Source organism: Chelonia mydas, chromosome 3, assembly GCF_015237465.2.
Source record: "Chelonia mydas isolate rCheMyd1 chromosome 3, rCheMyd1.pri.v2, whole genome shotgun sequence".
NCBI lineage: Eukaryota > Metazoa > Chordata > Testudines > Cheloniidae > Chelonia > Chelonia mydas.
Genome location: NC_057851.1, coordinates 34,098,884 through 34,125,649, shown reverse-complemented (window position 1 = coordinate 34,125,649; position 26,766 = coordinate 34,098,884). Strand labels below are relative to the sequence as shown.

The 26,766-nt window shown below is 43.0% G+C and overlaps 1 protein-coding gene across 10 annotated transcripts; it reads right to left on the bottom strand.

The window, feature by feature from the left end:
• Positions 1 to 7,737: 7,737 nt before the first annotated feature.
• On the bottom strand, positions 7,738 to 26,564 carry RNASEH1 (ribonuclease H1). 10 transcript variants are annotated; one of them, XM_043542299.1, is made up of 9 exons: positions 26,354 to 26,564; positions 25,478 to 25,619; positions 25,153 to 25,274; positions 21,680 to 21,874; positions 20,707 to 20,806; positions 20,104 to 20,158; positions 19,074 to 19,158; positions 15,299 to 15,423; positions 7,738 to 11,214 (listed from the first exon to the last, which is right to left on the bottom strand). In XM_043542299.1, exons 2-9 carry the CDS (start codon positions 25,510 to 25,512, stop codon positions 11,128 to 11,130), a joined length of 804 nt encoding a protein of 267 aa, XP_043398234.1. In that variant the 5' UTR covers positions 25,513 to 25,619; positions 26,354 to 26,564; the 3' UTR covers positions 7,738 to 11,127. The 10 variants fall into 10 exon arrangements, with proteins under 10 accessions (XP_043398234.1, XP_043398235.1, XP_043398232.1 ...); XM_043542300.1 differs by having other exon boundaries at positions 25,478 to 25,616; XM_043542297.1 differs by having other exon boundaries at positions 25,548 to 25,616; positions 26,354 to 26,480.
• Positions 26,565 to 26,766: the final 202 nt, after the last annotated feature.

The following is a 26,766-nucleotide window of genomic DNA, read 5'->3' as shown; positions in this document are numbered from 1 at the left end:
AGTCAGCCATAGACAAAGGACTCTGTATTTGTGTAAGCGGGGGAATAGTCCCGCTATTGTGGGGAACTTTCCTGGCTTCTGCATTACCCCGGTGAAGTGGGCTAGCGAAAGGATCTGAGTCCTTGCTCCCACTTCCTTTACCCAGTGGCCTCCCTGCCCCTGAGGACTCCCCTTCCACTCTCCTGTCTGGCACAGTCCTCGTAACCCCAACAAGGCTGGGCCCAGGATTCCTGGGGGGCTCGACCCCCAACCCTCCTGTGGTCACCTAGGGCAGGGGCTAGGGTGTCCCCACTCCGGGGTACTCTCTCTGCCATGGGCAGTTCTCTGACCCACTGACCATTATATATAAGTTAAAGCAAATGCAAGTTATTTAATCAAAAATTAATTTTAAAAAGAATAAGGAAAAATGGGAAAGGTTAAAGGAAACACATCACCTTGCTCTGTGGCAGGGAACATCACAGTGTCTCTGGAATGTCAGGGCAGTTCACAGTCTGTTCCTTGTAAGTCCCAGGCCTTCTTCTCAGGCCCTGGCTGTGCTGCAGGGATGCTGTGGGTTGGACACTTGCGCTGGTGGTGGCCACACGCTCTCAGGCTCCAAGTGGTAGGACCCTTCTTCCCAGTGTCGCCTCCGTCCTGTCGGGGATACGATCCAAGCCTGGCCTGCAGAGCCTCTTGCCTGAGGCGTCTCCCTGTGCTGGGCCCGCTGTCCAGAGCCCCCTTACTCTCCCCAGCTGCTCACCGCACCCAGCTCCGGACTGCTCCAGCCCCAGCTCCACCACTCTGTCTCAGCGCTGCTGCTGCTGCTCTGCCTCCAGCTCCCTGGCCTGCTTCTTTGGCCCCTCGGGCTCTGGTTGCTACTACTCTGCTCTCAGGACAGGTCTGCTCTGCAGGCTGCTTCTGTGACTCTGATCCCAGCACTGACCTGCTTCGTGGGCTGCTTTTCTGGTCCTTCTGGCTCTGGTTGCTGCAGCTCTCCTCCCAGGGAAAGTCTGCTCTCTCTGGGCTGTGCCTCTGGCTTCGGGGCTGCAGCTCTGCTCCCAGCAGAGGGTCTGCTCTCTCTGGATCTGGCACAGCTCTGCTCCCCAGCTCTTTAGCTCGACCCCACTCTGTCTGACCCAGGCAATTTCAGCTCACACAGAGGACGGGACCTCCCTGGCCTCCTGACTCACTGATTAGCCTGCCCACCCTGTCATTCAGGCTGACCTGGAGCATTGGCCTCTCCTCATTGTTCCTGGGGACTGTCAGTCTCAGGGTCCTGATTTCCTATAGACCCTTTCCCTTTTAGTACTGGGAGCTAGCAACTAAAATACTCCAACTGAATGTTAGTAAGGGGGCAACAATCCCCTTACATTTGCATGTCTGACCAGCCTGGTCATCAGGCAGAGATGATGAAGGTACACTTACATGCGTGGTAAACAAAGCCATCAGGAGAGCAAGTGGGGAAAGATGCAGCAGGGTCAATGAACTTTGGGAAGATATAAGGAGAGAGAAAAAACCATTTTGGTATCCTTAACTTGAAGGGACAAAGGAACTGATCAATTGGAGCTCTGTGGAGGCTCTGTCTTGAGAGTCTGGTCAACCCTGCTGGAAAAGAGACTTGATCAGAAACACTTTGAACAAGAGAGTCTAGTTGGTTAAATCAGGTCTTAGTCTTAGAAGCATATAGTTACTTTTGTTTGCTTGTAACTCTTTCTATCTTTATTCCTTATACTTAGTATCACTTAAATCTATGACTTTGCGATTAAAGAAACTTGTTTTTACTTTTAATATAAGCCAAGACAGTGCTGTGATTGAAATAAGAGTGTCAAACACCAGCTAAATTAATGGGTTGCTGTTTTCTGACTCTTTAAAGAAGTAGTGATTTTAACTTCTGTGAGTGTTCCAGGAGAGAGCTGACACTACAGGGAAGATGGTTTGGGGGACATTTGGGATTGGGGGGGGCGGTATGTGTTGGGGTCACCTTGCGAGGAATAACCAAGGCTGGTGGAAGCCAGGGTGAGGCTATTGTGCTGCTGGTGCCAGGGCTTTCAGCCAGGGCTGCACAGTACAGATAAGCCCAGGGCTATAGAACAGGCAGTGACACAATCCCTTACTGATCTGAGTTGGTATTGCCACCTTTACTTCTGCACTGCTGCCTGCAGAGTTGGACCCTTATTCAGCAGCTGCCGCTCCGGCCACCCAGCGCTGAAGGCAGCAACACAGAAGTAAGGGTGGCAATACTGTGATCCCCCCGATATTTCCTTTTTGGTCAGGACCCCTAATTTGAGAAATGCTGGTCTCCCCTGTGAAATCTGTATAGTCTACGGTAAAAGCACACAAAAGACCAGATTTCACAGGGGCAGACCAGATTTCATGGTCCATGACGCATTTTTCATGGCCGCGAATTTGGTAGGGCGCTACACATAGGGAGCCAAATTAACCTTGATTTTGTCCTTTCCTAACTTTTGAGTGCTTGACTTTGCAACTTCATTGTTCTTTTAACAGTTAGTGTCATTTCCTAGGGTTTTGAAAAAGCAAATTGAAAACAAAAAATTCCTTTATGCGGCATCATATTGACACACGATTCATCAGCATTTCTGTCCATGTAAGCTTCTAAATGGGTTTAGCTCCAGCTTTGAGCAAGGCATCATTGGTGTTCCTCCAACCTCACTGTCCAAACATTTCACCCAGGGCTAGTTTACAATTTGCAGAGCCACAAAGCTGCTAGAAAGCAAGCTGTGAGACACTTGCCTCTCCATTCCCACTGCCAGAGCACAAAGATCAGGTGTTCCAGGCTCATTACCACAGTGGGGATAGGCCTATTCCTTTTGTTCTTCTGCCAGAGGGGAAAATCTAGTGGAAGGTTGCCACAGATTTGGAGCTGCTTTTGGAGGGGGAAGTCAGGAGGTATTATCTCCTTTTGACCACGGGGGAGTTTGAGGGAGACTGTAAGTCTGTGTAGGACCTGAAGCTCTCATGCTTAAGTCTGGATCTACATACACAAATATGCTTAAACCTTAAATTTCTTCCCAAGTAGGTAGACTGTAGCAAAAGCCAGAGGAAATGCACATTGTTTTGATTCTTGTTTTCTTCCATTATTTTAAACCCATTTTCTCTCTTTTGTTCCTGCTCTCGTTACATATGCTGAGAATAGCATGATGGGTATCAAATTATTTTTATTTTTCTGATGTACCTAAAACTGACAAAGGGAAAGATCAAAAGTGATCAGCAGGATTTCTCTAAAGCACAGGCTCTCACCAATGCCTGGAGGCTGCATCTCTTTCAGCTCCCTGTGCTGCTGGAAATTCAGTTTATGAAATGCTTGAGCAAATCATTTCTGAGTCAGATGCTCCTCACAGTATCCTTTGGTCCCCAAGGCAAAACTGAGGGAATTTCTTCTATGCTAAGCAAGCTGGAGGGGCTGTCTGAAAAAGACAGATAGGCATAGAGAAGAAGTGCTCTAAGGTACAAGGAATGGAAGATTATTTTAAATCTTTCAGCTCAGGTTTCTTGGGAGAACGATCACCAGTTGGCATCAGGCCATCTGAGTTTTAGGTTTTGTTACATTCAGTTTAAGAAATTAAAGGAAATAATACAACAGTTTGGGGTATTTTGGGGAGGCTGGGGTTCCAGATTAAAAATCTTATTTTTGAAATTCAGTTTTTCTCTGTGTTTTATGTAAAAGTTGATCATTTCTCCAACTATATTTTTTAAAGCAAACACATTCACTCCTAACTGGAACAACTTGACATACTTCATCAGTTACATTTTCAATGTATATTCTGGATTGGTGTTTCATTCAGCAACTGCCCTAATTTTTCACCTGTAATACAGATGCTGAGAGCAAATGCGGGCTCAATGTAAGTTTTTGGACTAGAAAACAGTGTGATACAGTTAGTTGTATGTGACAGGGCACTAACCAGAGGGAGGATATGTTTTTAAATTCTGTGCAAATAACGAGAGGGTGGATATGTTTTTAAATTCTACTGTGCAAATAACTAAAGGAGATAATGGAACTAAGCATGTGCTTTGACATTAACAGAGAATATCATCTTAATGTGACTACTTGTATTAGTAAACAAAGTAGCATGGACAGTTGTATATGGCAAAATACACTTTTCTTTAAGTCTTTTTTTGTCCTGGTATGTGCCCCATTGGGCCAAAATAGGACAAACTATACTGTTACAGATAAGAGATTCCCCAGCAAATACCACTTGTGATACAGCCTTGCAGGAAACCTTTGTACTCATTGGGAAATGTAACTAAAATAAGAGTGAATTGTGTGAAAGAGCACCAAATGTATTGAGCAAACCAACTAAATACCAGCGGCCTGTGGTAAAATAGGGAGACAGGTAATGGTGAATGTAGCACTCCTCCAATAGCCTTATATGTCTGTGTAAAGGATGCATGGGTGCACTAATGACTTCGAGCTTAAAGGATCCATGGAAGATATGAGGGCCTGAGGAGCTTATTGAAGAATTCTCAATAATTCCTGCCCTTCCCTGTAATGTTTCAAAAATAGGACCCTCTGTGGTAAAGCGTGATCATGTACAAGAATTGCTAACTGGGCCAGTTCGGTCATTAAAAATGGACAAATAAGTTGGAAGCTGCAACATTCAGGATGCAAGGCTTGTTGAAACCTTCAAACTCATCCTTATCAGAACTGAGAATGGGTGAATGGTTAATATGTTTTGCCAGAATGCAAAAAGATAAATGAACAAGATGACCAATTAGTTGTGAAGGCTCTTGGTGTTAAACAGCGTAATGTTTCTTTGGCCTTAAGCTGCATGCAAGCCGGGGTACAAAATGTTGTCATAAATCTTAGAGATGGCACAAATGGAATTTTACCTGTAGAAATTTGGAAAATCATATGGGATGCTGCCACACAAAAGGAGCGACAGTTACAAGCCCGGTGGAGATTAGTAAATTTTACTTATAATATTAACATCAATCGTTGCCTATGTATTGGCAATAGGAGAAGCTACCGTTGAAAAGGTGTATCCCATTGTAGTCCTACATATTAACTGAAAGGGTTCTGTACTTTATCCAATGGACCATAGAGCAGGGGTCAGCAACCTTTCAGAAGTGGTGTGCTGAGTCTTCATTTATTCACTCTAATTTAAGGTTTCGCGTGCCAGTAATACATTTTAACGTTTTTAGAATGTCTCTTTCTATAAGTCTATAATATATAACTAAACTATTGTTGTATGTAAAGTAAATAAGGTTTTTAAAATGTTTAAGAAGCTTCATTTAAATTAAAATGCAGAGCCCGCCGAACCGGTGGCCAGGACCTAGGCAGCGTGAGTGCCACTGAAAATCAGCCCGCGTGCCGCCTTTGGCACGCATGCCATAGGTTGCCTACCCCTGCCACAGAGGGTATAGGCTGTATGGGACAATGATAAATGGCAGTCAGTAGATTTAGAAGCCTGTGTTGTAGATCAAGGATTCGGATTTATGTGAGAAGACTCTGTTTTTAAGATCAGCAATGCATGTTTTAATACTAATGAAGGAGTGTGCCATTTGAAGTACATCGTGAAGAGACTGATAAGAATACAGTGGTGTACATAGGAAAAGGATGTATGTTTTAGAACTATTTATAAATATGTGATAATTAATGGAATGTATAATCAAGCTATATATAATTATTCCAATGTTTCTAATGTCATAAAAATTGAAGGTTGTGATTTTATGTTTACATCGCCAGTGTTTACAAGTCAGTTGTTAATTGAAAATTTCACCATGTATCGAAGTTCACACCTCATGTAAATTGGTATGAATTTGTCATTAATAGCAGAACTTCTAGAACATCAGAGTTTACATCGTTAACAAAGGCTAAAGAGACTGCAAAGAAAATTTTAGTTACTGTACACCATAATGGTGAAAACATAAAACAAACACTAGAGAAAGTAAAAAAGGTTAGAGAACATCAGTGGTGGGAAACACTGGGGATGGTTCCCTACTGCAACTAAGATGTCTGATGTCTTTTTACATCCAATTATAATATTATTACAAATTGTAATTTTAGTTGTGTTAATATGTATATATTGTTGGATAAGGCAGGTAAAGTGACAATTCGAGTGGACAGACCAAGAATATCACATCACACGTCGCCTCATCGTGTAGCTGGAGCAGAACTGGATTGGGATATGAGAGTTGCCACCAAGAACTATTATGCTCCACTGATGGCTGCAACGTGCTAGGTGTTGAGGTGGATGCTTGCCCCATACCACTTTAATTGAAATCAATTGGCTGTCAAGGAGGGAATTGTTGTAGATTAAAAGGGGGTTAGCCTGACTCTAAATGGTCCAGAATTACACCTTACAGAAGCTCATGGTAAAACTGTCTGAGACTGGTTAGAACTAGTTAAAGAGAAGGGGGCAAGAACGTAGCAAGCAAGAGAGAGAAGGTTCCAGAGAATATAGGAAAAGTGCACAAACAGTGTGGTTGGTAAGACAACACAACAGAGTATAAAAGACAGACTGTGAGGAGAAGTTTGGCACTCTGTGGGACTTCTGAGACTCTCACAGGCTACCATCAAGATCCATTGACGCAGACTCCGAGGACTCATTCTGGTGCTTGGCCAGCTCTGTTGTGGGACTTTGCTGCTAGGACTGCATAAGCTAGAGTGCTGTTAACCGTTAATAGTTGCTTAATTAGGCATTCAATAAACTTTACTTAATCAGAGAGTGGAATGTTCTTGTCTAATTACTGGTGTGCCCCAATTCATCCACAAAATTCAGTCAGCAGTTGTGGAATCCCTCATTGGAGGTTTTAAAGAACAGGTGGGCCGGGGATGGTCTATGTTTACTTGGTCCTGCCTCAGTGCAAGGAAATGGACTAGATGACCTCTCAAGGTCCCTTCCAGTTCTACATTTCTACCTACAGTTCTACAATCCTGGCCCTATCACAGATTCACCTTGTACATCCTCTCCCCTCCCCCCCAATCAGGTTGCTTAACATCTCTGCTTCAGCTTCCCCATCTGTGTACTAAGGAAAATAATGCTTGCAGGGATGGAGTGAGAATTGATGTCTGTAAAGTGCTTTGAAATCTTGGATGAAAGCTGCTGTCGAACTACAAGTGTACTACTGCCATCTGTTCAATGAAATCAAGAGCCTCCTATCTGCGTCTCCTTGGCCATTCAGTGATATCAGGGATTCTCTTTTAGCTCCAGTGCCAGAGGCCTGTGGGTCTGGAGTAGGATGAGAGGTCTATTTACACTGTTGCTGTGAAATTCTAAATGGCTATGATGTGCAGCCTGCAGCGTTCAAAATTGGAGCCTGCATATACTGCAGGTGTAATATACAAAATCCCCTTTAGCAGCTCTCCAACATCACAAATTAATCACTGGGGAGGGAAGGTTGATGAGGTAGTATCTTTTATTGGACCAACTTCTGGTGGTGAGAGGGGCAAACTTTCGAGCCACAGAGCTCTTCTTCAGGTCTGGGAAAGGTACTCTATGGGTCAGCTAAATGCAAGGTGGAACAGATTGTTTAGCATAAGCAGTTAATGCATATTCTAAGGGGCCACTCAAAGTAGAGTGGCCCATTAACACCTCTACAGTCCCACTATAGATTGGTGTTTGATGAAGAAAAAAAGGCAGAAATACTGTAGAAGAGATGCTTAGAAGCATTTGTGCTTGCTGTACACAGCATAAATGTAGAGTGCTGATTCCTCAGAAAGGCCTTCTCCCCTCCCATATAATTACATAAACCTATGCTAAAGCAGTGTCAAGAATGCAAAGTCAAGAAATCCCAGAATTAAGATTGTTCTATCTTTATTTGGTCCCCTTTTGTGTACATATTACAGTGACTTCACTTACATGATTGCATTGTTTTTGCCACAGTATCCCTGCCACATAGTGGTCACTCTATAGGTGGCTGTTCAATATTTCCATTAGTTCTATTCATCGCTCAGTGTGCAGCTTTGGCTTTATTTACAGCCCACCATCTAAATCCTAGGCCTACTACAAAATTGTTTATTCATGGGCTTTTCTGTGGCTTAAGTGACTTGCCCAGCATTATACAAAAATTTTGAAGCAGAGGAAGAGAGAGAATCCAACCAAATTTCCAGGGTGGCATTCGATTGGATAGAATTTCCTGGATGGGGGACATACGGAAAAATTAGGAACTGGTCATTTAATTAAAAACAGCCAATGCCTACACACAAGGGAACCAAAGTAAGGTTACACGGGCAACCTTAATTCTCGGATTTCCCAATTTTTGAGTGCTTACATTGCAGGCATAATATTCTTTTAACTTGGAATTAAGGAAGCATAAAAAGTTTATTAAACCAGGAGAATTAAGGGTTGAATGTAATTAGAGACTTTTATAAATGCTCCCTGACAAAGTTAAGCTGGAATTAAACCTCCAATACACAAGGCTGCATTTTCACACAAAGTGACTATTAGAATAGGATTCTTATATGAATTTAAATGGACTCGAGGTTTTTTTTTTGAGCTGGCAACCATGGTAAGGCCTGGGCTTCAACAGCTAAACTGTCTGTTGAACCATGAACACTAGCAGAAGTTCTGCAGGCCACATACAACCCTGCAATACATCTCTGAAGCCAACATTATCCTCAAGTGACCCCTGTGTAAATCCATTTAGAGGTACTGCAGTTGCACAGGTATGAAGCTATAATCAGGCCTGCTGAACCTCAGCCAGTGATAGTGATTTGTAATGCAGGAAAAGTCCAGTTTACCCATCAAAGCCTACAGTGAGGTAAGAAATTGTCTCAATTTGAAAGTAAATGTTAATGTATCAGCAAGACAGCACGTAGGGAACTCTACAGCTGAGTTTAATAAAGGCCTTGACTAGAGTGGAGATTTGCTCCTTTATAGCCATCCATGTAGTTTAAATGGTATAATCCCTAAGCGTAGGAAGGCAAAGCCATTCTGAACAGTGGAGCTTATCCTGGTTTCAAGTGGAACAAGTGCCAAAATGAGTATCTTTGCCCATCTACACAAGAAATGACTGGTTCAGCTTATACCAATGATTGGATTTGGGGCAAAACGCCAATCTAGACACAGCCCATGTCATTTGAAAATAATTCTTCATATTGTATAATTCTAAGAATGTAGGATTTTAAAGAAATTGATATTTTAAAGAACAAAATTTTAGTAAGTATAGAAATGCTAGCATAGAGGTGGTGGAGTTCAGATGGGAAAAGGATCAAAGTGACAGCAATACAACAGAGAGGGTGTAGCTATAGAGGATCCCCTGCTATTGCGAGGGAAAAGACAAAAAGGTGAATTAAGCAGCATGTCTCAAGGTTGACAAGGAATGACTGATGCTGAGGAAAGGTGGCAATGGTCAGAACCCGCCAAGTGAATGACCAAGTTGATGGTTAAGTGTCAATCCACTACTGAATGTCGGAAAGAGGAAAGGAGGGGAAAAGCTTTAGTGTCAGAGCATCGAACAAACCTAAACAGCATCGAATAATATAGGGGAAACAGAGGGGAGAGTCAGGAAGTGAAGCTAGGACAGGATGGAGGATTCCACCAAGGGGGAGAAGGGAAGAGTCAGACTGCACGTTGGGGGGGGGGGGGGGGGGGGGGAGGAAGAGGCATGGGAAGGGGCTAGAAACAGGAGCCAAATGCATCTTAGAGGGTAAGATATATGGGCCAAAAAAAAAAAAAAAAAAAAAGCGGCCAATATGGAAGAATGACCATGAAAACAGAGTAAGGTAGAGAGCAATGTCTAGAGACTGTGAGCAGTCAAGTATGTTTGGAACAGGACCGAAAGAAAGGAAATCAATTAGAATGAGGTCAGCAGAATCAGATGATAGGTAAAGAGAGAAAAAAATAGAAATGAGGCAGGAATGGGGTTAACAGTGGAGCAAGAGAGGGGGTGAGCATGTCAGGACAAAGAGCAGAAAAAACAGTGGCAACACAAATGTGGCACAGGAACAAATTTGCAAAAGCAGGCAAAAAAGCAGGAATCAAGTAGTATGTCAAATGATATGGTTATATGTAGAGAAGACTCTGGCCAGCATGAAAGTCACCAGAATGCGCATGGATTCGAGTATGAAACAATCACTCTCAGTGAACAGGTGTAAGACAATGTAACAGTCAACATGGCAGTTTTCAGTATGAAGTCACTCAGGAGCCCATGTTGTGATGGCAATAGCTGACTAGGGGCCAGTTCAAGGTTGCTTCAGGAAGAAGCTGGAAGCAAAGTCTACAGGGGACTTGAAATTCAAGTGGCTGGAAAAGGAAGCCTGTCTAATACTTCCCTGCAGCCTGCTTTGTTGATTGTTACATCTGCAAGTCTGGATGAACAAATACTTTACAGCAGCTTATACGGATACTATTTAGGGATGTACAAGGTTAACCAGTAAGCATTAGGCTTACCGTTATCTGGGCCTTAACCGTTTATCCTGGCGACCGGCTGGCCATGTTGGGCGTCTGGAGTGGACCCGCGGGCCACCTGGAGCTAAGCCCCTGCCCGCCTGAGCAATCTAGGTTAATGGTTAACCGGTTAAATGATATAATTTTGATCATTTAAACCAGTTAACTTTTTAAACCAATATTTACATCCCTAATACTCTTACGAGCTAACACACTTATTAGCATTTGAGGAGGTGCAGTGGGGGAAGTTATGTTTTATAGGATTATGCAGTTCAAATAATTGCCATTGCACTTTGGTATTTTCTACACTATTTGCTTAAAAACAGTGACAAACTTCTCAAGTTTAAATTTCAATACTCTTGGTAAAGGGAAAACGCCTATCATTCAGATTGCAACATATTTCCCTTCATAAACTTTTTGAAACAGTTATACTTTGTAAAACCTAAAGTTTTATCTCAGTTATGGAACATCTAAAAAAATTAACAGGTACTGTGGCAAATGGAACTAAAAACACTGGACACCTTACTTTTACCAATATTTGAATGTTCAGTAAACCTCTACCAACAAAGCAGCGATTAACCAAGTAACCTGAACACTAAAAAAGTAGGTGTGTTTATACAGGACAGCATATATTTAAAATTTTTAAACCAGAAATAAGGTAAGAATAGTTATAACAAAGTTTAAATTAACTTATTTTGAACAATTCCAACAGGAAGTTTTCAAACTGAAAAGAGTATGTCTTATGGCTTAAACAGTCTTTAGTTAGCAAGAACGAAGTTTCCTAGTTCTTGATAGCATGCTAGGAGTTTTGTTTTCCAGCTCCTTCTCTTGCAAGTCTATCAGCCACTTCATTTCCTATAAAGCCAGCATGACCGGGAACATGCATCTGTTGAGAGATAAGTCTACAGTTATTTGACTCAACACTATCAAGATTCAAATAGTCAAGAGAGACCACACCAAATACACGAGATCTGATCACCTGGTCTGTCTTTATTAATCCCAAGTATCACAGCACCTTTCTAGAGCATTAAGTGATTTCTTCTGCATATAGCAGGGCTTCTCACAGCTAGGATTCTTTTAACTGGTTCCTATCTCAGAGACAGAGCCTCATTTTATTTATTAAAATGTAGGTAAGCTTCGGTAAGTTCCAAGTTCATGAAATGCAGCACTGTCTGGTTTTCAGACTAGCACAGGACACTCCTCTTATTGTGGTGATTTGTTTTGTTAAAATCTGAACAGTTCCACCCATTCTATTCCCAATGCAGCACTACTGGAGAGGGAATGTAGAGGGGAAGCCTATAAAGCCAGGACTCCCTCCCTGAAGTGCCAGAATATAGTGCTCCAGCCACTGTCAGATGGATTTTCTGCTGTATCTGGAGGTTTGTTTTGTTTAGAGCTGGGGGAAGTTACATACTAGACAACAGCTTTAAATTTTAGTTCAGTAAAGTTGTTTGCTTAACTGCAACCTGGAGATTATATTTCTACTAGTGAGACAAGGTGGGGGAAGACAATATCTAGTTAGCCTTTGACATCTGAACAGAATACATCAGTGAAGTACAATAAGGGAAGGAACTTCCTTTAGGAAAATCCCCCAAGAGAAGTATAAAGTTTCCACTTATGCCCACTGTATTGTTTTGTAGGGATTACTTAATGGTACATTTCCTTGGATTCTGTTTCACTAGCCATAAAGGCAATGGTGCAGAGATTTGTTTCCGAGTTAGGTATCTTTGGAAGGTTACAGGCAAATTTAGAATAATTAGAAACGTGGCTATGGGGACAATATGTTCTTCTCAATGCCGTATTTATTTCTACTAGAAGATACTAAAGGTTACAGACTCAATTTAAAATACTATCACTAGTTACTCAGCAAAAAGCTACTGTATCCTGCTTCTACGTTTGAGATAGAGTTCTTACCAAATTGAAAGCCAACATGGGTATTCTAAGGACTGCCATATTCATGCTTCTAGTATTATTGGAAAAGCTTTGAATATGCCACAGAAAATCTGAGTTAGACAGTTTGTTTTGCACCCTGCTGGCAACTGACCAGTTCTGCTAAAGTAAAAAGTTTACTGTGTCAACTTACACACCCCTGAAGACTAATTTAAGAATTCTTATCTTAAATTTTTGACCTTCAGCCCTAACCATCCTCTGTTAGTTTCTCAGTATTCTAGTTTAGATCTGAGCTTTGCTCCCTTTTCCTGGAAATACCCTAGAGATTTAGAGTGTGGGGCTTTTCTTGGTGGGCAATATATGAGCAAATGTTTAAGTATATTGTTTGATAGGATCTAGTAGATCCTTTTGTGTATTTCTTAAATTACTTGGTAACAGAATCTTGCTGATTATTTTGGATGGAGCTAATAATTTTCCTGGTACTTATGTGGATTCATGGTAGCTTTACGTTTATTAAAATTCCTTATGATGCTCTTATCTGTGAAAATGTATAAAATATTTTTAGAGGCAACAGTACATAAAAGTTAGTTGTGCTTATTCAGTCACACTTAACACCAAATTACTCACCAGGGTGCATAAAAATCAATTAAAAAAAAACACTATCTAAAGATACACTATAGCTCAAAGATATCTCTTCATGGAATAAGGATTATAAATTCTAATTCTATAGAATGAGACAATATATTCATGTAATGTTTAAGAAAAGTTTTGTAAAGGAGTTCCAATAGTTCGTGGATTAGGGACCCAATCTTATGGGGTTCCAGGGGCTTCTATACAGATTATTTTGGTTAATCTTTCTATTTACCCAATAAGAAAAGGAGTACTTGTGGCACCTTAGAGACTAACCAATTTATTTGAGCATAAGCTTTCGTGAGCTACAGCTCACTTCATCAGATGCATACTGTGGAAATTGCAGAAGTAGCTCACGAAAGCTCATGCTCAAATAAATTGGTTAGTCTCTAAGGTGCCATAAGTACTCCTTTTCTTTTTGCGAATACAGACTAACACGGCTGTTACTCTGAAATCTATTTACCCAATGGGACTCAGCATCAGAGATGCTCAGTTTTGCAGTTCTCAAACTGTGGATTTGTGTCTCCAGAAATAACATGCTTGTTAACAGCAAAAATGTTTTAAAATAAATTAGAGAGGTGAGAAGTAACACATCTCAACCCTATTGTCCCTCTGCAAATGTGTGTACACAGAGTGAATCCCTTACCTTTCTCTAAAAGTGCAAAGTTTCAAAAAGTTCAATGAATAAAAGATTGTTGGGGGCGGAATAGAACTGGACAAGGAGAAGTCTGGAGATAAAATGTGAGACCAGAGGGACAGGCAACAGAAACAAAACCTGTTTGCGCAGCATATTTCAGAAGTCTTGAGGTCTTTCTGAGTGTAGCCTTCATTGATTTGAAATCTACCATACCATTCTCTCACTAGAAAGAAAAACCTATAATGGCAACAGGCCGTAAAAGAGACCCAGTTTGGGAATATTTTAATGAAGTTCCTCTACCTGTGGTTAAGACAGACATGTGTAAAATGCAAACAAAGAAATGCAAGGCCTGGTTGCCCGAATGAAACAACATCATGAGAAGTGTTCCTTCTCAGGAGGAAGCTGTGTTGAAGATGATGAAAGGAACATGCAGGATCTTCAGGCTGGTAAACTTTTTTATTTCATACTTCTTTCCTAAGGACTGCCTGTCTTCCTTCTGGACTTTTCTTGAATTCTCATGTTTGAGCAAAAAATATAGTTGTTACTCTATGCTACTACCATTTCTGATGCAGTTGTGATAAAAAATAAACTGCCTATTTCAGCTAATCTTCCTCTTACAATTTCACCTTTAAAGCAGTACCGAGTGTCAGTGAATGCAATGAATAATACTAAATGAGCAGTATGGTAATAATTAAATAACTGCATTAACTTATTATTTTGTTTAGGAGAATCCATCCTCAACCTACAGGATTCTGAAGACTATCCACCTTCAAGGTCATCATCATTTTCTATAGTTTCAGAGTTATCTGCCAATGATAGTGTTTCAGTCACATCATGTATGTCACATAGCCACAATATATAACCTGTGGCAAAAAGGAAAAAAAAAAAAAAAACTGCATCCAAAAACAACCATAGATAAATTTGTGATAAGAACCAGCAGATTACAAAAAAAAAAAAAAAAAAAAAAAGGTAACTGATGAAAAAATTGCCTGGTTTGTTTATGCAACAAACTCTCCTTTCTGTATGATTGAGAACCCACACTTCATTAACATGGTTGAGTCATTAAGACCAGGATACAGTCCACCCAAGAGAGCAGATGTCACAGGCAAATTGCTGGATAAAGTATATGAAAGAGAAATTGAGCGGTGTGCAAAAGGTCTAGAGCCAGGGTGGGCAAACTTTTTGGCCCGAGGGGAATTGTATGGCGGGCCATGAATGCTCACAAAATTGGGGGTTGGGGTGGGATGGGATGAGGGCTCCGGCTAGGGGTATAGGAGGGTGCTCCAGGCTGGGACTGAGGGATCTGGAGGGAGGGAGCGGGATCAGGGCTGGGGAAGGGGGTCGGAGTGCAGGAGGGGGTCAGAGGTGCAATCTCCAGGCAGTGCTTACTCAAGCAGCTCCTAGAAGCAGCAGCATGTCTCCACTCCAGCTTCTATGCAGAGGCATGGCTAGGTGACTCTGTACACTGCCCTGACCCTGCTGCTCCCATGGGCTACAGTTCCCGGCCAGTGGGAGCTGTGCAGGCACCGTGCGGAGCCCCTTTGCTGCCCCTACACATAGGTGCTGGAGGGGGGACATGCCACTGCTTCTGGGAGCCGTGCGAAGTGGATCAAGCCTCCGACCCCACTCCCGGGCTGGAGCAGGTCAAGCCCCGGACCCTGCTCCCTGGTGGGAACTTGAGGGCTGGATTAAAATGTCTGGAGGGCTGGATGCGGCTCCCGGGCTGTAGTTTGCCCACCCTGGTCTAGAGGGTAAAATTGTTAACCTGAATCTGGATGGGTGAATTTAAAATCAAATCCACCCTGTTACTCACCCACTGAATTTCCATTCCCTCTGAAAGCTCATCAAGTCTTTCAAAGTCTTCTTTATTTATTACATCTTTTCCTGTGCTTGTTCTCCAGCCATTACTTTTCCAGTTGTCTACCCAACTTGTTATACCTATGGAAAAACATATTAACATTTTATTGGAAGATTGTAACTTGTAATTGGAAACTGTAACTAACTGGATATATTTTTAAAATTCAGCAGGAATGTAAATAACTTGTGGCTACTGCATAGGAAGACTACCCATGACCATGCCTTTAAAAGGAAGTTATTTAGGAAGTTTTAACAGTTTTACAAATCCTTGCCATGTAAGTATCAGGACCAAACACTAGTCACTTCTACTAAAAAGAATAAATACCCTGTTGCTGTTGAAGTCAGGGACAGGTCTCCGGCTTCCATTAATTATTGCTTATTGTCCGCGACCTGTCCATGACTTTTACTAAAAAATACCAATGACTAAGACTAAGATTTTGTCATGATCTCCGTAACATGCTTTGTAGTTGCTCTAGAGCTACTGTTCTTCCTGTTATCTCTACAGACTATGGGCATGGTCCCACCCCAATGACTTTAGTGCTGCAAGACCATACTGCTATCAGTTACTAACTTTCTCCACAACTGCATTAAAGACACAGGTGAAATATGCTGATTTCATTCTCTAATACAGTTTTTCCGAATGACTGTCTCTTTCTAGCATCTTTCTTTACACCTATGCTTCCCCATTGACTGGTATTGATGCTCACCATTTGTGAGCATAATAGATGAGTTTAGATTCACTTAAGTGCAAGTTTTCCAGGCGAACTGCAATAAATTGAAGTTGAGGGTCTGTTTGCCAATGGAGCTAACATTGTGCAGCTCTAACTAGAGCTTTACTAACTTATTTTATTTGAAGGTCAAAAGAGGAGCACATGGTGGGAGTGCACAACCACCTAAAAAAGAAGGCATAAAGCAGAACACATTCAGAACAACATGAAGGGTTACATTAACCTAAAAGTCACTGAGAAAAAGTAACAATATTTTAATTAAGAGTTAGAAAGTCCTCTACTACTGGTCAAAGAACGTATTAATTATCAGTCAATTTGTCCAAGACAGGAGCACCCTTCATTAAACAAGTCTACTAGTGAAACAGTTACCAGAATAGAGTTGGCCACTTTATGCCTGGCAGTATGAACAAACTGAGCTGTTACTTCTCACTCTGCTAAGGACTCTTTGCAGGAAGCCAGACCAAAAGCTCCCATAACCAGTCCGATCTCCATATTTGTATGAACTGGAAAAGGAACTGCTCAGTAGGAATGGTTAAGAGATGACTGGTGGGGCAACTGAAGACAAGGAAACAGATTACTTAATGGATCTATTGTTCCTCTTTCCTATCCACTCTGCTCCGCCCCATCTTCTGCCTCCTTGCTGGGTTTAATTCCCTGGTCCACTGAGCCCTTGCTTAGCAACTCCTCCACTTCCTGGGGCCAATGCTCCACTCTTTCTCCCACATAGAAGCAGGAGCCACCAAAGTCTGAGACAGTGAGAAATCAAGACAGCTCCTGCATCTCTTCTTCCACCCAAGCATTCCCCCTTTCCCTGTCCAGTAGCTCCTTGGCCTCTTCAGGGTGTGGGCATCACCCCTTAGAGGAGGCATCAGATTACTTCCAGCTCATTTGCCCTCTGAGCTGCTGGCTCATGCTTTGGGGGGAAAAACAGAAAGATGAAAGTTCTCACCCCCGCCCCCAATATAAAGTCATTCTTCTGCCCAAGAGCCTCTCATATTTTGGGAAAGTATAGATAAAAACCAATTACACAAAGAATCTCACTCAATTATCTGATCAACAAGGAAGCCTGACTTGATACTGCTCCCAAATTATTAAGCACATACAAACTTTGTCTTGAAAGCACTTAAATGTATCAACTCATCCCAAAAGCCAAGAGTCAACATTCACATTTTACAATGGGAAAAACTGAGGCATACAAATTGACTTGCCAAAGACAAAGTGATTGTTAGTTTATTAGATCTCAGGAGTTCCCATCAAGAGCTTGTGCTCAGACAACAACAAAAATTAAAAAGGACTCTGGGATGGTGTGGATTGCACCCTCAGCAAGTTTGCAGACGACACTAAACTGGGAGGAGAGGTAGATACGCTGGAGGATAGGGATAGGATACAGAGGGACCTAGACAAATTAGAGGATTGGGCCAAAAGAAATCTGATGAGGTTCAACAAGGACAAGCGCAGAGTCCTGCACTTAGGACGGAAGAATCCAATGCACCGCTACAGACTAGGGACCGAATGGCTAGGCAGCAGTTCTGCAGAAAAGGACCTAGGGGTTACAGTGGATGAGAAGCTGGATATGAGTCAACAGTGTGCCCTTGTTGCCAAGAAGGCCAATGGCATTTTGGGATGTATAGGTAGGGGCATTGCCAGCAGATCGAGGGACGTGATCGTTCCCCTCTATTCGACATTGGTGAGGCCTCATCTGGAGTACTGTGTCCAGTTTTGGGCCCCACACTACAAGAAGGATGTGGAAAAACTGGAAAGAGTCCAGCGGAGGGCAACAAAAATGATTAGGGGACTGGAACACATGACTTATGAGGAGAGGCTGAGCGAACTGGGGATGTTTAGTCTACGGAAGAGAAGAATGAGGGGGGGATTTGATAGCTGCTTTCAACTACCTGAAAGGGGGTTCCAAAGAGGATGGCTCTAGACTGTTCAGTGGTAGCAGACGACAGAACAAGGAGTAATGGTCTCAAGTTGCAGTGGGGGAGATTTAGGTTGGATATTAAGAAAAACTTTTTCACCAGGAGGATGGTGAAACACTGGAATGCGTTACCTAGGGAGGTGGTGGAATCTCCTTCCTTAGAGGTTTTTAAGGTCAGGCTTGACAAAGCCCTGAGTGGGATGATTTAGTTGGGGATTGGTCCTGCTTTGAGCAGGGGGTTGGACTAGATGACCTCCTGAGGTCCCTTCCAACCCTGATATTCTATGATCTAGTCTGTTAGAAGTGATCAGCAAAGAACAAGATGCAATTGTGCCTTTCACCTCTTTATGATACATAAAAGATCTAAAATGTTTTCTCTCCATCTGCTTTCATGTTAGAAATTCAGGATATGCCTATACTCTGAAATTATAAATCACAAGGAACTGAAAGTTGAGTAACTGAGGGGAAAAAGGGGTTAGGTCTATTAGAGAACACGTTAATGCCACTGCCTACTACTTGTAGGAGGTCTTGTAAAAAAATTCAATATCCTAACCCCTAAGGTGAAACCTCACAATATACACTGGGAGACACCATCTCCAGCAGTCCTCCATTTAAACCAGGGAAGGATAGACTTGAACAACTTTTAGAGGTAAAAAAACAACCAGAACAGCCATTTTCCTAATACTACTTGCTGGCCACTTTTTCAGATATACAGCCTACATTTATAGGTTTGGTATTAAAATGAATACACCATTTTGTATATTGCACCCTTTGCTTCTGCCAGAAGATCTTTTATTATAGATGTTCAGTATCTGATATTTTAAAATATTTCCTACATCAGTTGCTAAACTAGGTATCCTGTCTATTCCAGAGTTTGATACAAAAACAGTGGATATGATTTTGGCAAGCTATGGAGAATGTTCTTTTCCCTGCTATTACTAGGAACTGAAATGAGTTATGCAGAATCCCTTCACACACACACACCCCTCAAACAGTTTTACAGAAACAGATTTGTAGGGCTTATACAGTGAAGGTACATGTTCTACATTCAATACATAGCAGAGCTGAAATCGTTAACTTACCATTTATAGTGAACTTGCTATCAGTGTAAATAACCAGTTTCTTGATGTTTTGACTCTTTGCTTGCTCTATTGCTTTGCAGGCTGCCTAAAGGATGTGTTTCAATCATAATTCAGAAGATTGTGAACAAAAAATACATACAGAAGAAATACAACTAGAGAATTTAGTGCGAAGACAGACACAAAAATTGCAGGAACATATCAGACGTCCCACAGTCTAGAAGTCTGTGAAAGACAAGATACAACGTGCCTCAGTGGAAGACAGAAGCCAATTATGGAATAACTAGTCCACAGAAGAAACTTCTTAATCCTGCCAGCTAATGACTGGCTCACCCCTTCAACCATAAGGGTTTATATCCTGGCTACTTTCCTCTAATAGAACTGTGGATGTTCTGATTATCCACATAAATGTTTAATGCTGTTTTGAATCCTAAGGTCTTGACATCAGTGATATTTTGTTGTTTAAAAGGTTAGTGATGCATTGTGTTAAAAAGTATTTCCTTGTATCGTTTCTGAATGTCCTTTCAATTTCATTGGATTTTCCTTTTCTTTCCAATAGGAGCACCATTTTATCTTCATTACACTAGATATTGTTCTGTAGACCTCCACCATGCCCACTGTTGTTCATTTCATATCTAAAACTGAACAGTCCTAATGTTATCTTTCATAGGAAAGTCTTGCCATCATTTGTCTCTGAACTCCTCTCTACTTCTGAGCTATCTTCCTTGAGACAGGATGAACAGAACTAAATACAAAACAATATTTGAGGTAGAAACCCCAGAAACAGAGAACAAGCCAACAGGAGTTCCAGAAAGCAACTCTGCCAACTCCTATGCAGAAATACTGTTAGCAGAATCAGCAGCTTCCTTTTTGACTTTGATCATTGCTAAATCCCTCACAGCAGAGCCCTACTAAAACTAAATTGAATGTGTGAAAATATCTAGGAGCTTCTGCAGCTAATTAAGTTGCGTGGCATCATAGTCCTCAATTCTTTTCCACAAGTATAAAACAATTTTAAAACTCCACAACTTACATGTATTTCAGCTCTTTGGTTGGTCTGCCGTCCAGGAAGCCTATCACTAGTATTTCTGTTTAAAAGCAACACAAAATAAATTAAATGGTTCACACTACCACAGAAGTGTATAGCCACAGATTAGGGGCATAACTAAAACCTCCCCTTCAGGGGGACTAAAGTTTTTAAGTGGCAAACAATCTGAAATTTGGGCATGCTTGGCCCTGCCTACTGCAGGTTGAGAACAAATCAGTCAATTTAATTATATGTAAACTTATGAAACCACTTAATGAGAGCCTAAATTAAACCTTCCCCAAGATATTAGCCTGGACAAATGCAAGGTGAGTCTTGTTATATTTTGCCTACATTTCTAACCTCTACAGGCACCTTTATTTCTGCATTCAGTGATGGCTGTCATTCAATATTCCAATTTAATAACTGAGTTTACTCTTTCTAGCTCATTATTTATTTAATTTGGTGAAAGTCTCAGTCAAGTAACTGTGTTTTGCATTCTGAAGTCGCTGAATTTAAAAGCCATACAATTTAAGTGTTAAATTACACAAGACCAATATTAGTAAGTTTTTGTACAGCAAGTGATTTAACTATGATCTCAAAATTACTTACAAAGGGTGACCTGGTCCCCAATAGACTCCTACTCCAGCACGTGCCTTACGACGCCCATTACTTGAGCAGCAGCCATCTGTATAAACAACTACAGAGTCACCTGCAAGAGATGGATACATGCAACCTATTGAAAATTGTTTTGTGACTTTTTAAATTATTCAAAAGCATAAGCCTCTTTGAAATAAAATTGTTAACATATTTATATTTCCTCCAATAATGCTCTAGCAACTTCTACACACAGAAGTTGTATATATCATTTTGCACAGGTGCAGAATCTTTAAAATAATTTTAGCCCCTCCCTTTTTCACAAGAACTTAAATTTTTGCCAACCCTGAAGAAGATTCTTGTGTGGAAGAGCTTCATGCCCCCAACTCCAGGTCCCATCCAATTTTTCTAAGATGGCCATCAGCCACAATGAAAAGTTAAAATACATGTTTAAATGTGTTCACGCAAGTGTATTTACTCAGGGTTCTGACATGGTTCTGTATCAGTTAAAACATTATTTCATCCTGTCTACAGTGGCCATATCAACCTATGTAATAATGGCTAGTGTTATATACTCAAACTATGCTTGACCATAAGATTACTTAAATTTATTATTGCTCTGAAGGCACTCTAAACATTACTATTAGAAAGCCAGAATTGTAATGCCTGCATTCAGATATCCCGTTCTCCCATGCAAAACAATAAAAGGTTCTTCAATGCCCTACCTGGATCACCCATTAGGGAAGACTAGGGGCTAGAAGAGATAACATTCCAGGCATACCATAAAATGTTAGACCTACACTGTTAAACCAAGCAGCAAGAGTTGAGAGCTTCTCACAGAAAAAACATGCCAAAGCTTCTTCACACTAGAGAATTTCAACTTGAACCAGGTTTTGGCTGTTAGCGAGAGAAGTAACTTTAGGGAGTTGTTAAATACTTTATATTCATTCAATGTACTTCAATAAATTGTAGTCCCAAAGAGGCTTACCCATATATGAGAATTTATCTTTGCTCACTGAAGGTGCCGAGTATGTCTCATTGTATTTTACATGTTTTTTGTTAGGTTCTTCCTCAGAAGACTGCTCATATGGTCTCTTGCATGTGCTGTAACTTGGGCTTGCTGTTTCCAGTTCATTCCAGTAGCTGTCACTCTTTTGTGTTAAACTAGATATACCACTAGTACCTTAGGAAAAAATCAATATTATACACAAATATAAAAAAAAAGTTATAATATGCATGCCTAATTGTAGTAGTATTAGAAGTTATTTGTTGAACTAGGGAAAATATTATGGCAGAAGTACCAAGTTAAATTTCACACCATCCCTTTAATCCCAAACAATTTCTTTTTTAAAAAGAACACAAATAAACGTAGAAGTCATCATTAACGCTATGTTAAATTTCAGCTATCAGGACATGCAGACATTAAGGTTCATAAATTAACGCAGCCATGTTGCACACATGTAGTATTTTCTATATTGTGTATAGTGGAGCATAGCTTCATGTTTTAATGTTAGAAATTTGCTTTTGTGTTTCCTGGATATTTTTATCTGTGGCAATATTTTTAAACAGGAGTAAATATATTAAAATAAAATTGATAATTAGAAATGAAAAATCTAGTAGTAGCATAAGGAATTTAACTTTAGAAGAGGAGTTCAATACTAAGACTGAGCATTAAAGTTGCACAGAAAACAACAATACCTCACGTAACTAATCCAAAGCCATCTTTGAATTTTCCTTGTCCCTTATCCTGTATGTTTTACTAGATACTGAGGATAGATGAGCTCAGAGCAGATTCTTAGAAGCACTCAGCATTGCCTTAACTCTACCACCATTAAAAGCCAGTGCTGGGCCCTTTTGAAAATGCCACCCTGTGACAGAGTGCTAGGCAACAGCAGATGAACTACCACTCTGGTCACTGTATCTCCAATTAGCTGCCGGGAAATAAAACTGATTATGACAGTTGTGACTAATGGACAGATTGGGGATGGGCTGCAGAGCTATAAGGCTAATAAACCCATTAGCTCAGAAGGTAGATAAAGCACAGGGGGAGAGAAACAGTGTCTCAGAGTTAGTCCCAAGAGAGATTTCCCACTTTTCCTGTGCTTGACCTAGGGGGTTAAAGATGATATGCTGTTGTAAATAAGATGCTGCAAAGGTGAGCGGGACCACCATAAATAAACCACGCATTGTGTTTACAATCAGAGAGTCTCCAAGTGCTCTCTGTATGCAGTGGTAGAGCAGAGGGTATGCCTTGTTAAACACCCCTTCAACTATAACATTAGGGAAAATTTTATGGAAATATTTTAGTTAACTTCATGATAAAAGAAGTTTGTCTGACAGTAATTCATCAGTCCCTCTGTGCAACAGCAACTGATTTACATTTCAGTTAGGTTTCAGAGTAACAGCCGTGTTAGTCTGTATTTGCAAAAAGAAAAGGAGTACTTGTGGCACCTTAGAGACTAACCAATTTATTTGAGCATAAGCTTTCGTGAGCTACAGCTCACTTCATTGGATGCATACTGTGGAAACTGCAGAAGACATTATATACACAGAGACCATGAAACAATACCTCCTCCCACCCCACTCTCCTGCTGGTAATAGCTTATCTAAAGTGATCACTCTCCTTACAATGTGTATGATAACCTGGATTTGTGCTGGAAATGGCCCAACTTGATTATCATACACATTGTAAGGAGAGTGCTTTGGAAGCAACACCCATTAGTTCTGGAATGGCCTTCCAACTGTGGTAAGGACAAGAAACCTAGCTTGGTTTTTAAGATGAAGCTTTGGTGTGCCGAGACCACTGCTTCTCATGGCGACCTATATTATCTCATTGTTTACTTGTACTACCCATCTACCGGTATGCATCTGTCTCTTGTCAGATACTAAAAGTATGTCCACAGTACTGAAGCTCAACTACAATGCTGCAGCTGTGCCACTGTAATGCCATAGCATAGGTGCTTCCTACATCGAGAATCCATCAACATAGCTAATCCACTTCTCAGAGATGGTACCTAGGACAATGGAAGAATTCTGCAGCTGACCTAGATCTACACAGGGGGTTAAATCGACCTAAGTACATGACTCAAGGTGTGAAATTTTTCACAACCCTCAGGGATGTAGCTAGGTCAACCCAATTTTTAAGTGCAGACCAGGCCTTAGGCTTTGTCTACACTTTTATTGGTTAGAGTTGTGAAAAAAACCAGTATACCCTGGATGGTCATAAATTTCACTGACAAAAGTGCTAGTGTGGGCAGCTCTTGACAACATAGCTAACGCTACTCATTGGAGGTGGTTTAATTATGCTGGCAGGAGAGCTCTCTTCTGCCAGCAAAGAGCAGATACACGGGAGACCTTACAGCAGTACAGCACATTTGCCAACTTTCATGCAGTAAATAAGCACCCCAACTTTCACAATAAGACAAAAAACAAGCTAATCGCATTTCAAAACAAGGCCGAAACAAGCCAATCCCTTAAGAATCCCAACACTATGTGACTAGATCCCCCCAGCATGCAGTCTGCACTTCAACAAAAAAAACTTCAAAAACAGACTCCAAGGAGAGACTGCTGAATTGGAATTAATTTGCAAACTGGATACAACTAACTTAGGCTTGAATAGAGACTGGGAGTGGATGGGTCATTACACAAAGTAAACTATTTCCCCATGTTTATTCCCCCCTCTACCTCCCACTGTTCCTCAGACATTCTTGTCAACTGCTGGAAATGGCCCACGTTGATCATCACTATAAAAGGGTGTCTCCCGCCTGCCCCCCGCCCCCTCCTGCTGGTAATAGCTCACCTTAAGTGATCACTCTCCTTACAGTGTGTATGGTAACACCCATTGTTTCATGTTCTCTGTGTATATAAATCTCCCCACTGTATTTTCCACTGAATGCATCCGATGAAGTGAGCTGTGGCTCATGAAAGCTTATGCTCAAATAAATTTGTTAGTCTAAGGTGCCACAAGTCCTCCTTTTCTTTTTGCGAATACAGACTAACCCGGCTGCTACTCTGAAACCTGTGCACCCCTGACCCTTGCTCCCTCCCTTGCCCCTGCTTGCCTGGAGCAGATTTAAAAAAGAGCAACAAGCTACAGCAAGGAAGATGCCAAACAAACAAGCTAAAAACTAGCCAACGAGCAATTCACAAGCCAATTAGGCCAAAAACAAGCCCAATTTGTGCTTTTTTTTTTTTTTTGGCAGGTTTGGCATGTCTGCAGTACAGCTGTGCTGCTGTAAGGTTCGTAGTGGAGACCTAGCCTTAGAGCCTAAGTTGCTTGGAGCAAGAGCTGTCGCCATCGCAGTACACATAATTCTAACAGGAAATACACATGGAGGCATGTGATGGGGTTGCCAGCAGGGCACCGGACTGGATACCCCTGGCCGTCCTGCCAAACCTATGTTCCTGTACAGACGCTGCCCCCTGGCAGGGAAGGGTGGACGGGGCTCGCTGCGGCACTACCTGCTGAATAGGATGAGGACTGCCGCGCCTCGCTGCCCACAAAGGACAAAGCCTCTGCCTCGCTGGCAAATTTCTTGAAGCTGGCGGCCGGGTACCTGTTCACCTGCTCTCGGCACTCCTCCCTGCAACACAGCAGCGACAGGCGGGCCGTCAGCAGGAGCCGGGCGGCCACCGGGATGGGACAGGATCCCGCGGGCTCCTCCTCCTCCTCCCCCGGGCCGACGCGCAAGCCTGGGCTCCCTGGCCGCGCAGGCGACACGGCGCCCCGACCTGAGGGGCTGAAGGAGCCCGCCGGGCAAGGCCTAGTAGGGAAGGGGGATCCAACCTTGCCCCGTACGGGGAGGAGGCCCCAGCCGGCATGGGAGTGGGGACCACCCGGAAGCAGCCACCCTCACCAGCTCTGATAGACTCCGATCCTCCTGCCTCTGCGCACCGCGTAGAACATGCTGCTCCCGTCGCCGCCGCTGCTGGGGAGAAAACAAGGGTGAATAAGCGCCGCGAGCAGTCGCCGCAACATGGCGGCGCTACCGCCGCCCGGCTCGCCCCTACCGGCCCTCAGCCTCGAACCCGCTGCCGCCCACCAACCTGCCTCCCACACAGATGCTTTGCCCTGTAGCGGCCCCGCTCGCCACCGCCTACTGCGCAGGCGCAAGGCACAGCCACATTCCCCCACCCTTTGCGCAGGCGCAACCTAGCGGCTGCACGCCACCAGCGCACGCGCAATGCAGCGGTCTCACAGCGGGCTAACTTGGCCTGCCTATTGCGCAGGCGCCGCCCCATTCCGTCGCCCAGCGTCTCCTACCGCGCAAGAACCCCGACAGGGCAGGCGCATTGCGCAGCCTTCTTCGGAGTTCCTTCCTTTCCTCCTAGGACTCGCCGGACCAGCGAGGGCTGGGAGAGAAGGGGCAGGCGGCGCGTTACAGGTCCCGTGCGGGACCAAACTGACACAACATGCGTTTTCATTAAAGCTGTTCGGGTGGAAGCGGGTCGCCCCCAAATGCAGGCTGGAGCCGATACGCCTCCATGCGCCAGACCCCTCCCGCCCAGAGCACAGGCCACGTGGCCGACCCCCACAGTCACACCCAGCTCTCCAAACCAGGAGGGCAACGCGTGTTTCGGCTCGCGCCCGCCCCTGAGCTGGCTGAACTCGCAGGGCCGGGGCCAGGTGCCTTCACCTGCCCGGCAATTCCCCGCGCCTAACCTCGCCTCTTGCTGGGCTTCGCTATCCTTTTCCTCGGCCTGGCGGATGGGCAGCAGCCGGGCTGCTCCTGCCTTTCCGTCTCAGGCGTGCTGCTGCGGGGCGCAGGGAAGAACCGTCTCGTTGCCCCCCAGGAGTGCAGGGGGAGCAGAGCTGCCGGACTCCCTGCGGCTCTTTCGGGTTGGGCCCCTAGGCTGGCGGCGTGCTGAGGGGCTGGTGGGGGCAGCGCCAGGGAGAGAGTTTTGTAGCAGCTCTGCTCAGGAGGGGGCAAATGGGGGCAGGCGTCGCGACCAATGAGAGCCTCAGCGGGGGCTTCCCCCGGGCGCGCTCCCGGTGAACTAGGGCGCAGGGCCTGAGGCGGGAGCGACTCATGGCGCCGAGTGGCTTTGGCGCAGCAGGGGCAGAATCTCTTGACA